This window comes from Candoia aspera, chromosome 8 (genome assembly GCF_035149785.1).
Source record: "Candoia aspera isolate rCanAsp1 chromosome 8, rCanAsp1.hap2, whole genome shotgun sequence".
In the NCBI taxonomy this organism is placed as follows: domain Eukaryota; kingdom Metazoa; phylum Chordata; class Lepidosauria; order Squamata; family Boidae; genus Candoia; species Candoia aspera.
Genome location: NC_086160.1, coordinates 39186472 through 39199416, shown reverse-complemented (window position 1 = coordinate 39199416; position 12945 = coordinate 39186472). Strand labels below are relative to the sequence as shown.

Genomic DNA, 12945 nt, shown 5'->3' with positions numbered 1-12945 from the left:
ATCCCCCTTGCCAAGATCCGGTAGCCGAGGTAGTCAATTTGCTCCTTGTGAAATTCACACTTGGAGAGCTTTGCGTATAGCTCTGCCTTGCGGAGTTTCGTGAGCACTGACTTTACGAGGCGTTCGCGCTCGGCTTCGTTCTCAGAATAAATTAAAACATCGTCCAGGTAAACAAGCACCCCCTTAAACAAGTGGTCGTGCAAGACCTCATTGATTAGCTGCATGAACACGCCCGGTGCCCCAGCTAACCCGAATGGTAGGACTCGGTATTGGAACGACCCCAGCGGGCAATTGAAAGCCGTTTTCCATTCGTCCCCCTTCTTTATTCGAATCCGGAAGTAGGCTTCCCTGAGGTCTAATTTTGTGAATATTTTGCCCTTTGCGAGGTGGGCTAGAATGTCCTTTATTATGGGCATGGGATATTTATTTGAAACGGACGCGGCATTGAGCCCGCGGTAATCTGTGCAGAGCCGGAGGGACCCGTCCTTCTTTTCCTGAAAAAGGACCAGGGCTCCGACTGGCGAGTTAGCCGGTTCAATAAACCCCCGTGCCAAATTCTTGTCAATAAAGTCCCTTAATGCCGCCAACTCCCTTTGTGTCATGGCATATATTTTTGGCTTTGGTAAGGTTGCCCCCGGGATCAGTTCAATGGTGCAGTCTGTTTTTCTATGGGAGAGGGAGTTTGTCAGCCTCCTTTCCCCCGAAAACGTCGGCAAAGTCTTTGTATCTGGCAGGCAGACCCTCTGGGGTTTCTGCCTCCAGGTGCATTGAGGTCGTTGTCGCCCTCCCCATTGCGGCGCGGGGAACCCGATCTCCTGTGGGTGCTTTGTAATGCCCGTCCGAAAAGGTGATCTCTCTTGTCGCCCAATTTATTTCGGGGTTGTGATGCCCCAGCCACGGGATTCCTAGTATGAGTAGAGGTTGGCCCACCGGTGCCACGATGAAAGGGAGGCTTTCCTCGTGGTTGCCGAGCCTCATCGCAACTCTCTCTGTGTATTGGGTGACTGGGCCCCCTCCCGCTGCTGATCCATCCAACTGCGTGAACACCAGTTGGTGCTGAAGTGGATAGCAGCGGAGGTTAAGCGCGGCCACCAGGTCTGGGTGCATGAGGCATTTCGAACAACCCGAGTCGATCAGCGCCCAAACCTTCTCTGTTTTCCCCCCGTGGGCCAGGGTGGCTCTCTCATATAGGGTCGGGCAGTTGTCACTCACCCCGAAGTCGTTGCGCCCTTTGTTATCTTCCACCTGTCTTTTGGCGCTCTTCAAGGCAGGTGGCTGGCGTTTGCCGCCGGTTCATCGCTTCCGCTTTCCTCGTCATCGGTGACGTCAGGGAATTCCCTTGTCGAGGTTTCCCCCTTCGCGGCTGGCCTTTTCTTTGGCGTTGGAGCTGGTTTGTTGGGAACCTTTCCCTGGCTGTCTCTTGTCTTTGCTTTCGGGCAAGCCGCCGCCTTGTGGTTTGCCTCTCCACACTTGAAGCACTGCCCCTGGGCAAACCTGTGCTCTCGTTCCTCCCCCCAGGGTCAGGTCACCGGTGTCGCTGGAGCACCGCTGGATCGGGTTCCTCTGGCTGTTGCTGCGGTTTGTAGGGACCTCTGGACGTGCCGAAAGGTTTCTTGAGCGTTCTCCGCCTTTCCCGCCAGCCAAATCCATTCGCGGAGGGTGGTGGGGTCATCACGGTTTAGCGCCCATCTTAAAACGTTTAAATTAAGTCCCTCCTTGAATTTTTCCGTGAGGGTGGATTGCGACCAGTCCCGCACTTTGCCCGCAAGCGCTTGGAACTCGCTTGCATAAGCCGCCATGGAGCGCTGTCCTTGCCTGATTTGCCGTAGTGCTCTCTTCGCCGTTTCGGTCTCGAGGGGGTCTCTGAAGTGGGAGTCCAGAGCAACCAGGAACGCGTCCACATGTTTGAGTTCCGGGGCGTCTGCCTGGCATAGATGGACGTACCAGTCAGCCGCCCTCCCCCTGAGTCTGTTGGCAATGGCGTTGATCTTTCCCTGTTCTGTCCGGAAGCAGGGTCCGTATTCAGCCATGTAGTTCCTTGCGTTGATGAGGAAGAACGACAACGTGGCTGGGTCACCGTTGAATCTTGCCGCGAGGTCTCTCACTCCCATCGTGGGTGGGCTCCAGGGTGCCTCCGGACGCATGGTCCTTCTCCCCTCTGGTAGGAAGCTGTCGTCCCGATGTGGGGATTCCCTCGCCCAGGCTCCAGGTGGTGTCGGCTCAGCATCCACTCGCCTCCAGCCTCTTCCCAGCTGACGTCCTGCAGAATGGGGGGGGGGAAGGCCCTCTCCCAGGCAACCCAGTGCAGTGTGCTCCGGCGTGGTCGGCTCCCTCCTCCCCTGCTGCGCCCTGCCGCTGCAGCTGCCATGTTTCGGGGTCAAGCGGGGGTGGGGACGAGCTTCTGGCGCTCCATTCGCACTCACCCCAGTTGCTGCCTCCACGCTCCAACGCTAGTTCTGCAAGGAGCCGCTCGATCCATGCCAGGCGTGCTTCCATGGCTCCGCAGCATGAGTTCTCCGCGGCGCCTCCCACGGCTTGCCCGCTCCGCCGGCGATCTCCGCCTCTCGTTGTGGGTGTGTTCCATTGCTCCCACGCCGCTTCGACCATCACGGGTAGGGATTCCCCTGTTGCGTCGAGGGTGACCCATTCCGCCTGCGACTCACCGGTGGTCACCCCAGTCACGTTGCAGCTGGGTTCCTCCCCCGCTGGACATCCGCTGGTCCTTACCGCGAGGTTGCGGGTGCTGTCGCCGGTTCCCGGGTGCCGCTTCATCGCTGCGTTGATCCCTCACAGACAAGTCTGGAAAGGTGCTAGCGAAAAAAAATTTGGGGGGATTCCCGTCTTTATGTCAGGGCAGCCTCGCTCAGAATAAGACTCAGACTCACTTAGAAGGTCTAAGGATTTCTGGTTTTATTTGAACGGTGTGCGTGCAAAGAGAAAGACAGGAATCCTTATGTGGTGACAGGGTGCCCTGTTTATACTTTGCTGGCGGACGTCGTGCTTCTCCACCCTCGGGCCAGGACCGGATGGGTGCTTGAGACCTCGATGCGTCAGCTGATGGGCGATCCCGGCGATCTCCTTTGTCTCCCTGTCTTCGTCTGGACCGGATGTGTCCTCTGAAGGTGTTTCCCCGATCTTCTGATAGGCGTTAATTACTGCCTGATGGGTGCTCCCATTGTTGGGCATTACTCTGTGGATATGCGTGCCTGAGAGAGGTGTGAATGCATCCCCGGGAGAAATGGGAAGGCGTTCCCCTTGCATTTTGATGGGTGCTAAGTTTGGTCTGAAGGGCTTATCTATTGTGTTGGGGTTTCCCTTCTGGATTATGGGTGCTTGAGTGATTTAGGGATTATGCTTATCCCTTCCTCTTACCTAATGTGCATGTTCCCCGTTGTGATGCACATATGCCTTGCAACGGGGAACATGACATCCGCCCCACCAATAAAAAAATTGTATGGTGATGTCTATAATCAAGTGTTCTATGACAGCAAGTCTTCAACAAGCTAAAGCATTTCAGACAGTGTAAATCAGCCTTTCCCTGCTTGATAAAAATACAGGATTTTGAAACAAATAAAGTCCACAACACCTATTACTAATATTAGGTTACAATTAAAAAACAATACATGTGTTACATTTCTTGAGTGTTTATTATTTTAAGGGCATTTTAGAAGCCAGAAGTAGAAGTCTGCTGAACTCCAAGTATATTATGTTAAGTTGAACATGTTCTCTTTTATAAGTAGTACAAGTTATCAACTATGTTATGGGAAATAATGAAGGAATACAATTTATGCAAAAGAGAATAAATACAGATTGGGACAAATACACTAACTTCAACATGGCACTGCAATAAGGCCCTTTCAGTTAGCCAGTCAGAGTGTTCTCTCCCCCAGAAAGATTGCCTGTGGCCTACTTTGTTCTGTCTCTTTATGGCACTGAACTTGTTATTTTCCCTGTTCATTTAATAAATTCTCAGTCCTTTATTTATTTTTATTAATTCTATTTGTGGGTAGTCACTGCTGTTTTATAACAAACTTTGAGATATAGACTATCAAAGTGGCAGAGATTGTTTAAAGCAGTGGATAATATTTTCTAACTTAATTTAATTAACACAATCAGGTAGAAGTATCCAGGGGCTATGCTGCTTAATAAAGAAATTCCAAATTTGGGACAAACTCAGTGAAAACCACAACTGTTTTGGCAGGGGGAATGAACAAACACAGCAGTGGAAATTTTTTTCTTTTTAAAGGAATTGCAAATGAACGATACAGTTCTAAGGGAGAGTTGCTCAGAAATCAATTTCACTGTATCAGATCTGAATTAGGTACCCATTTTAGCACTAAAGAAAAACCTAGCAGTTCCCTTTAGTACTACCTGAAGTTTCCAAACTGCTTTCAAAAATCATCCCACAGGGACAGCACTGAAAACCCTGGTCTACAAGTATCCAGGGCATGAATAACCTGACATCAAATCTGTGTCTTTTCCACAAATGATCACAACAGGAAAATCAGCAACTGCTGTTGTTACTTTTGTATCCATGGAAAATGACACATCAAGAATTTTTCCAACATATGAAATGTTTACCTAGAATAGATAAACCCACTGAAATTGTTGGCTCCTCTGAACAGCAGTATCAAAGATTTTTCTTGATTCAAATTTATTTCCCTTATGAGATCATACAACAAGGCAACATACGGAACTCTGGATTTTGGTTCATTGACTATATTTCCGCAACATGAAAGACCCAACCATCCCTCTTTCTCAATTCAAGATATAACCTCACTTTGCCATACTGTGCAGCACACAAAGATGAAGCTATTGAATGAAGCTTTGCACAATATGGCAAAGTGTGGTTATATCTTTGTGCAGAAGCTTTTCTTTCCTGATCCTTCAAGCCACCACAAAAGGGACTATAAGGCTTTCATTTCCCTTTCCATCTCCTGTCAGCCACCCAGAGTCATTTGTTGAGATGGGCAGCTATAGAAAATAAATAAATAAATAAATAAATATCAGAGGGCTGTGATTTAAACATCACTAATTTTTATCCTTAATGCAAAGTAATAAAAAAGGAGTAAATGATACATTTACAGTATGTTTATATTCTATTGCAGGGAACTGGCAGAAAGATTTAAGCCAGTGATTTATACAATAAAAAAGACTAATTCAGAATCTAAATTCTTCTAGACAGCTTTTACAGAAGAGAAATTGGTGGTGGTGGGCATCTGAAGAATCCTTCCAGGCTATACCCTTGCTTTACAGAGGTCTGTATAGTCACCTGAGACCCCTTCAGAAACTTACACACAGTTGGAAGAAAAAGCAAGCACAGCTCTTTGAACTTATTAGAGATCAACAAAATGCTAATTTTTTTGATGAAACAAGATTCTACTTGGATTACAAATAATTTTCAGGCATAGACAGACATTTTTAAAAAACAGTGATGGAATTTCCTTCCATTTAGTCTTTAAAAATAATAAATCAATCTAGTAGGATCTTTGTAAGACAATGTAGCCAACAGATAATCAGATATAATACAAGAATAAAGAACATACTTAACTTTTTATGTCCCTAAATATACTTTATTTGCATGGTAAATATATACATAGACAGACATACAGACATACATATGCAGCTAAAAATGGGAGTTCCTCACAGAAGTTCCAGTTTATATTGTAAAAATTTCTAGCATGCCAGTATTCACAACTCTCAAGAAATATACTGGAGCTAGCTCACAAAATGGCAGAAAGAAATGTATAGCACAATTCTCTAAATTGTGGCAAGCAGGAAAAGAAATGCGTTACTTGACACAAACTGGGGTGGGCCTAAAGCATACATGAACTATATACCATACACAGAAAATACTTTTGGAATGCAGAAGGCTTACAGAAAACAGGAGTAGAAGTGCAAACATCAGCTGCCTCGTAAAGCTGATTTTATACAGTTTGAAGCTACTATAAATTAAGAATCTGTTGGAATAATTAGCTGTCAAAAGTACAGGTATTTGAAAGTAATGATCTATAATTTTTTTGGAATCAATATGTGTCTGGCAAGATGCATATTGTTCAAAAATGTTGGGGCATTTGACATTTGGGAGAGCAATATTCTTGTGTTAAATTGTTGTTGTTGCTGTTTATTACTATGTTAATAGAGTAATGAAGCTAAACTATTTACTAATGATAAAAATAACAAGTATCATCAATGCTAGGTTCCCCTTATGCTACACTACTGAGTATGAACAGATTTGAGGCCAATTCAGACATTTTAGGAAGAAACAAGGAGCCATATTCTATTTTTTTGGTCTTGTATGACCACAAACTTCTGTGAACCAAGATTTGTTTAGACAAGGATCTGAAAACACTGGTTCTACTTTATTTTACTCAACCATAATTCCTCAAGTTTAGACATAATGTGGACAATGATTTATGAAAGCAGAACTGAAAGCTTCAAATTCCTTCCTCACAACCCTGGAAGACGATAAAATGGGAGGCTAGATCATGCACACTCACTAATGCAGTAGAAAACCATAGTTGCCAATTACATCTGAACCAGCCAAGTGTGTGCATGGTAGTTTTACAAGTTTAATTTAAAGACCTTCCATAGAAGATAAACTTAGAATAGGGTGTTTTATAAGGAAATAAAACTTTGTTTTCATACATAAGTTTTGCGTTGTTGTCAAATGACAAATGCTACTAATGTTATGTAGTAGCTAGGATTTTTCACTGGCATTAGGAAGCCCAGGTTCTAGTCCATCCTCAGCCACAGAAGTTGACTGAGCCAATTACTCTCTCTGAGACCAATGTATCTCACTGGATTGTTTTTGCAGGGGAAATTGGGAAGAGAGCTTTATGTAGCCCACATTAAGCTCCTGAAAGACAGGTGAGATATAACTCTAACAAATAAATGAACAGCTCATCTTTGTTCCATTGTCCCAGCCACAATACAATTTTTGCTATAGAAAAGATTGGTTAAAAATGACTCTCCAGATGCTATTGAACTCAGCTTCCCAGACTGATGATTATGATGAAAGCAGCAGCCACAGATTCACAGATTCCCCATTCCTGCTGAAGAGTATACAGGTATGAAATATACATCTGACTATTTCTGTTAGTTCCATAAACAGGCAGAGAGAGCTGAACATTCTATGTAATGCATGCCAGGAAGAAGAAAGCAAGAATTACTCCCCATAAACCTGGGAAATTAAACAGCAGAGAAATACTTAATATGCTGGGAAGAAGGTACAAAAACAAGCCTTGACCTCAGTGATGAATAAGATTTCTCTAGGCCAAAGTCAACCTTTGAAAATATTAAATTTTAAACTAAAGGCCCAGATGCTAAATTAACTGTGAGAGGTCTTATCAGTGAGTGAATTATCACAAATTATCTTGACTTCTCTTACTGCTAATTAGATAGCAATAAGTAAATAAAACCAAGCAATGATGAAATCTCAAAATTATCAACAGTCACTTCGTAAACAAAGGTCTCAGACATTGGTTGTAAAAACAGAAGTTTAACATCAGGCACGCTTTCAGTAATGATCAGTCCATTCTCTTTTCCTTTAGTGCTGCTAAGTAAGAGTGAGAGAGTAAGAAAGGAAATGGTAAGGCTGTCAAGTTGGAAACAGATAAATCAATTATGTCCTTTAAATTACTCCAGAGGACTGTCCTCCTGGGGTTTAAAAATGTCTGCTTACTCAAAATTGTCCCTTAAAATTGCTCAACATGTATCAGAGGCAATAAATTGCAAATGCAATTTCATCATGAACACAACCACTCATGCCCACCCCCATGCACTTACATACAGATCAAAGCACATTAACATTACTTTATATAAAAGAAAGGGAAGTTGCAGTTGTTAAAATGCAAACAACTGGCCTACTAATGAGGCCCTTGATAACAAAGACTGAATATAATGGAGCCAAAAGGACAGGTTTCAGACTTGGGCAGTATGTATGCTCCCTTAAATACTGTGAATGCACTTGTTTTGTTCGTCACCCGATATTTACATCTTATTCTAGAAAAAAATAAATATATTCAGATTTAGGCTTTTTTTTCCGCTCTAGAAGCCTGACTATCTACTTAATATTTTCATCATAAATAGTGTTTGGAGGAAAGAGTAGATAAGTTATATGAGCAGTCACTGCTTTGGGTCTTTTTCCAGCTAAATTCATTCTGATTTTTAATATAAAATTACAGAGCATTCCAACTGAAATTAAATGGTTTGACTATCATGGAATAATATACAGTATAAAGGATGATTGCTTGCTATCATTAAAATATTTTTATTCACAAATACACTAGATTTTCAATCTTAACAAAAGGGTTAATTAAGAATACAATTTTTCACAGACAGCCAATAATGGGCATGACACACACTATGTGCCCATCAGTAATTCTCAGGTACCTTTGATCTCAGCCCCAAATGATTGCAGTTGCCTACCATACCCTGACCCCTGGGACACTCTTAGAACCAGACATCTGGCTACTTTGTTGTTGTAGACTAATCTTATCCCACAAGAGCTCAAGAAATGACACCAGGCAAGGAGGCTCCTGGCAAGGGAAAAAACAGTACAGTATTAGCAGACCCTGCAAGTGAGTTGGCATTATCACAACTGACTTCACATTTTTACAGGCTGGGATCATATGGTCTGCTTATGCTCTATAGCAGTTTTGCTTTAGCAATATAAGGGAAGGGGATAGTTTTCTACAGTCTACCTGTAAAAAATATAGAATATACTCAGTGGTATAGAATTAAAAAAGTGTGAAGAAAAGGAATAACACTTTTTTTAAAAATTCACACTGAATTATAATTTGAAAGAGAATTTTTATAAGATAATGTATCGTTGGTACTTAATTCCTGATAAATTGTCAAAGATGTGTAAGAGAATGTATAAGGGAATGTCAAATGCATGTTGGAAATGTTCTCAAGGTGAAGGTACTTTTTACCACCTTTGGTGGATTTGTAAGAAAGCTAAGACTTACTGGGGCCAGATACGTACTTTAATTCAAAGGATTCCTAAGGTCAATATAGAGTTGAAGCCAGAAGTTTTTCTTTTAGCTTTGATGGATAAACAGTTTGAAAGAAAATTTGGAATTTTGTTTTTATACATGATAACAACAGCAAGACTTTTATATGCTTAAAGGCTTCACGAATTCCTAAATGGAAGAATAGATAGTGAAATTAATGGAGCTGGCAGAGATGGCAAAACTGACTGCACTAATTAAAGAAAATAATTTGTCTAACTTTGTTTCTACTTGGAAACCACTTCTGGACTTTTTGTTTGAAAGTGAAGTTTTGATTTGGGGATTTGACGATTAGGATTGTATTAGAATATAGAAATAATGTGTTTTATCATTAAAATCGAGTAAGAGGTTAATGTATTTTTTTGTTTTTATCTGTACTGAAGATGGTCAGAAGTCACTCTTTTTTCTATGTCTATTTCTTTTTATTTCTGCACTTTTAGGTTTGTTATTTTTTCGTTCGTTCTTTCTTAAATCTCCTTCTAGACTTATATGTTTCACTTATATTTTGAAATTTAATAAAGTTTCTTTAAAAACACTTTTTTAAAAAACGAAATTTTATATATTATTCTTGCTTTTGCAATATAATATTCATTTTTCTTCTGTTAATCTGTGCCTTTTCTTTTTGCTGCTGTAAATAAAGTATTGCAAATTTGGGGAGGGGGGAATATCATAACAATTACCATAATTCCATCTCAGGTCTACACTGCTTCACTTATTGTTACAATTTTGACACAGGAATAAGGGGTCATTTTTCTTGCTGTTATTGGCCTTATACTGTTTTTTATATTGATAAAAGAATAGTCAAGGGCCTTGCTACCTAAAGAACTCCCCTTATCTATATAAGCCAGAGAGGCTTTGTTAATAGACTCATCATCACAATCATAATCAAAATTGGCATGAGAAGCAGGGCTTTTTCAGTGATGGCCCCATATCTAATGAAGTGTTTCCCAAAAATGAACATTTGAATCCCTGATTTCTTCCTTAATCTGGATTTAAATACCTCCTTTTTGCAATGGACTTTTATTGAAATCACTGGGATATGTAATTTCATTCCATACCAAACATCAGTTCAATATGATGCAGAATTTTAAAATATTTTAAATCCTACTTAAATATTTAAAAAATGGATTTTTAAAAAATAGTAATGCTTTTTTAAAATTTATCTGACTGATATTGCTTTTAGATATATTGATTTAACACATTTCTGGGATACCAACTACAGTATAAACCTTTAAGAAATCTTTGTCCTGTGCACTGCTTCTCTGAGGGCCAATCTGCATGCTTGAGAAAGTTACTTCTCTCCAAATACAGTACTTCCTCTTATATACAGTACTTCCTCATATATATATATATATATATATACACACACACATACATACACATACACACACACACACACACACATACATACATACACACACACACACAAACACACACACACAGACACCAAACTCTAAGCAACTGGTAGATAGTTCTATGACTAGTTTCTGCCTGTCCCAGAATATCACATTGTCCTCATGTAAAGCCTACACAGGTCAGGAAGCCACAGTTTGGATGGAAAATAGTGAAACAGACTGGCACCAGGTTGGCAAATTCTCTCCCTATATTTATTCAACCTAGATGCAGAATATATATTGAAGGAAGCTGGATTGGAAGAAAATGAATGTGATTTCAGAATTGGAGGAAGAAACATTAGTAACCTGCACTACTCTCACAGCTGAAAATGCAAATGATCTGCAAAGCTCTAATAATGAAAGTCAAGGAGCACCATGAAAAAATGGGACTAAAATAAAATATAAGGAAGACTAAAGGAATGAAAACAGGTTCAGCAATCAGCCTTAGAATTGACAATGAAGATACTGAAGTAGTGGATAGCACTACCTGTTTTTTAAAAAAAACTGTAGCAGTTATAAGCCAGTTATGCCTACAATCAAATTTCTAGTTAAAATTTCTAGTTGAAAAATCCTTAGATTTATCCCATTACATGTGATCTAAACAAAAAAATGCAAACAATAAACATGCTTTGATTTATGTTGTTACGTTTATTGCACTTATTTTTATAAGGAATAGAAATAATTGCTTCAATGGTACAAATGCCAGTACTAACAAAAAATATGAAGTAGTTAACTGTTTCTCTGCTGTCAGGAATCCATTAAGACTGTGTGTGCTTGTTTTTGTTTTTAATAATTTAAAGGTAATATAATTGACAATGACAAGTAGAATGACAGCTGCCCTGGAGTCTACAAACACTCAAAGTACTACTGAAAGTTCCCAGCAGAGGCCAGTCAAAATCAGATTCTTCCTTTCTCCAAGTTTGCCCATCAAAATAGAAAAGGACTTCCTTGCCTTGTAAGATACAGATATGTAAAAATATGGGCAATTGACTGTCTCAACTGAATAGAGCAGCTAGTTTTACCAACCAAATGCTGATAAATCTGCCCTGAGTTGAAAGAAATTGTGACTATGATTATCCACAACTGAAATTCCTTGCCAATGCTTTCCTGAAGTTAGAAAATTCTGAAGTTTTATCTTACTGTAATCAGATTTCAAGACTGACCATGTATCAGGAGAACAATAGCATCCAGGGCCAGTAACATCTCCATAGAAATCAGTTATTTCTCATTTCCATTGGTGTGCAAAGAGACTGGGCTCTGAAATCCCTAAGACCTCAGGTAGCACAGGTGTTCTCTGCTTGGAGCAGCTGGCATCTGCTAATTAAAAAGGAAGCTCAAAGTAACATTTCTCCATTTTTTTTAAAGAAATTTAAACAAGTTCCTCTGCAAGTGCCTCCTACAGTTAATACTGTTTGACGTGCTGTATTATTTTTTTCTCCTAATTAACAGCTTGATTTCCAAGATAGTTAGATGATTAAGTTATAAGAAACATAATATATATATTTTAAAAAGAGGTTCAATTAAGTGACAAAGAAATAATACACATTGAGCTTAATTTAGGAAAACGTTTGGTGGACATCTACTTTCTTTAAAAGTAAAATTAGTAGAAAATAATACAAAAATAAAATTCGAAGACGATATTCAAGCATTAAAGCAGAGGTTAACAGTTCATTAATAATCCACAACTGGCTGGATTTACATATCATGCAAACTCATAAATCATGGTTTACCTATCAAAATGGCTAGGTTCACATAACTTATTTAGCCAAAACCAAACATAGCATATTGTGGCTTAGCATAATGTGTGAATCCAGCCATACAGTTACTGGAGAAAACAGCACTAGCTACATTTATATGTTCATTTCAATGTGGTAAATATTATTTTTTCTCCTTAAATTAAATAAAGGAACTCAATGGGTTGAGAGGAAGGGAAAAACCAAGAAGATCATGTTGGATGGAGTCAATGACATTCTCAAAAGAGAGCAAGAGAGAGACAGAGAGAGAGAGAGTGATGAGATGTTCAAAGCACAAAAAACACTGTATGAAGCAATGCACAGACATGGTAGAAACACAGATGACTAGCAAGGATAGAAAGCTGCAACATGAACTGTGTTATATAAATTAGGTTTAGGTATTTGTTGTTTCCCTTTCTTAGTTCATGCCTTTAATTTCCTTGCTTTATTATTTCTTACTCTCTCTCTGCATTCTGCATAATGCTTTTTATCCTGAAAAAGAACAACATAATAGGTATGTATATACAGTACTTTCAGATGTTAACACTAAAAGGCTTTAACCATGGTTTGTTCAACAATCTAGGAACAGTCCTGCAGATGGCAAAGAACCTGAATATTATACCTCCAATCTCTGGTTTGCTCTTCTAGTTTCTTTCACCAGTTCTTAGCTGTTACTCAGAATACCTTTAAGGACTAGAATCTTCTCAGCATGTCCCTGAACATTAACCATTAGCCTGGCTGCACAAATGAAGAAAGAATAGTCAAGAATGAAAAGAGTTTCCTTCCCTTCTCCTCTTCACAGGT

At 40.3% G+C, this 12945-nt stretch overlaps 1 protein-coding gene across 4 annotated transcripts in view; it reads right to left on the bottom strand.

The window, feature by feature from the left end:
* The window catches only part of SLC10A7 (solute carrier family 10 member 7), a 146692-nt gene that overhangs the window by 121310 nt on the left and 12437 nt on the right, over nucleotides 1-12945 (bottom strand). Inside the window, exon 5 of one of the 4 annotated variants that reach the window (XM_063309733.1) lies at nucleotides 7368-7558. The exons of the other annotated variants lie outside the window; for them this stretch is intronic. Within the exon in view, the coding sequence (XP_063165803.1) occupies nucleotides 7550-7558 (9 nt within the window). The 3' untranslated portion in view covers nucleotides 7368-7549. Of the gene's footprint in view, nucleotides 1-7367; nucleotides 7559-12945 lie in introns of those variants that run through there. 4 annotated transcript variants of the gene reach the window in all.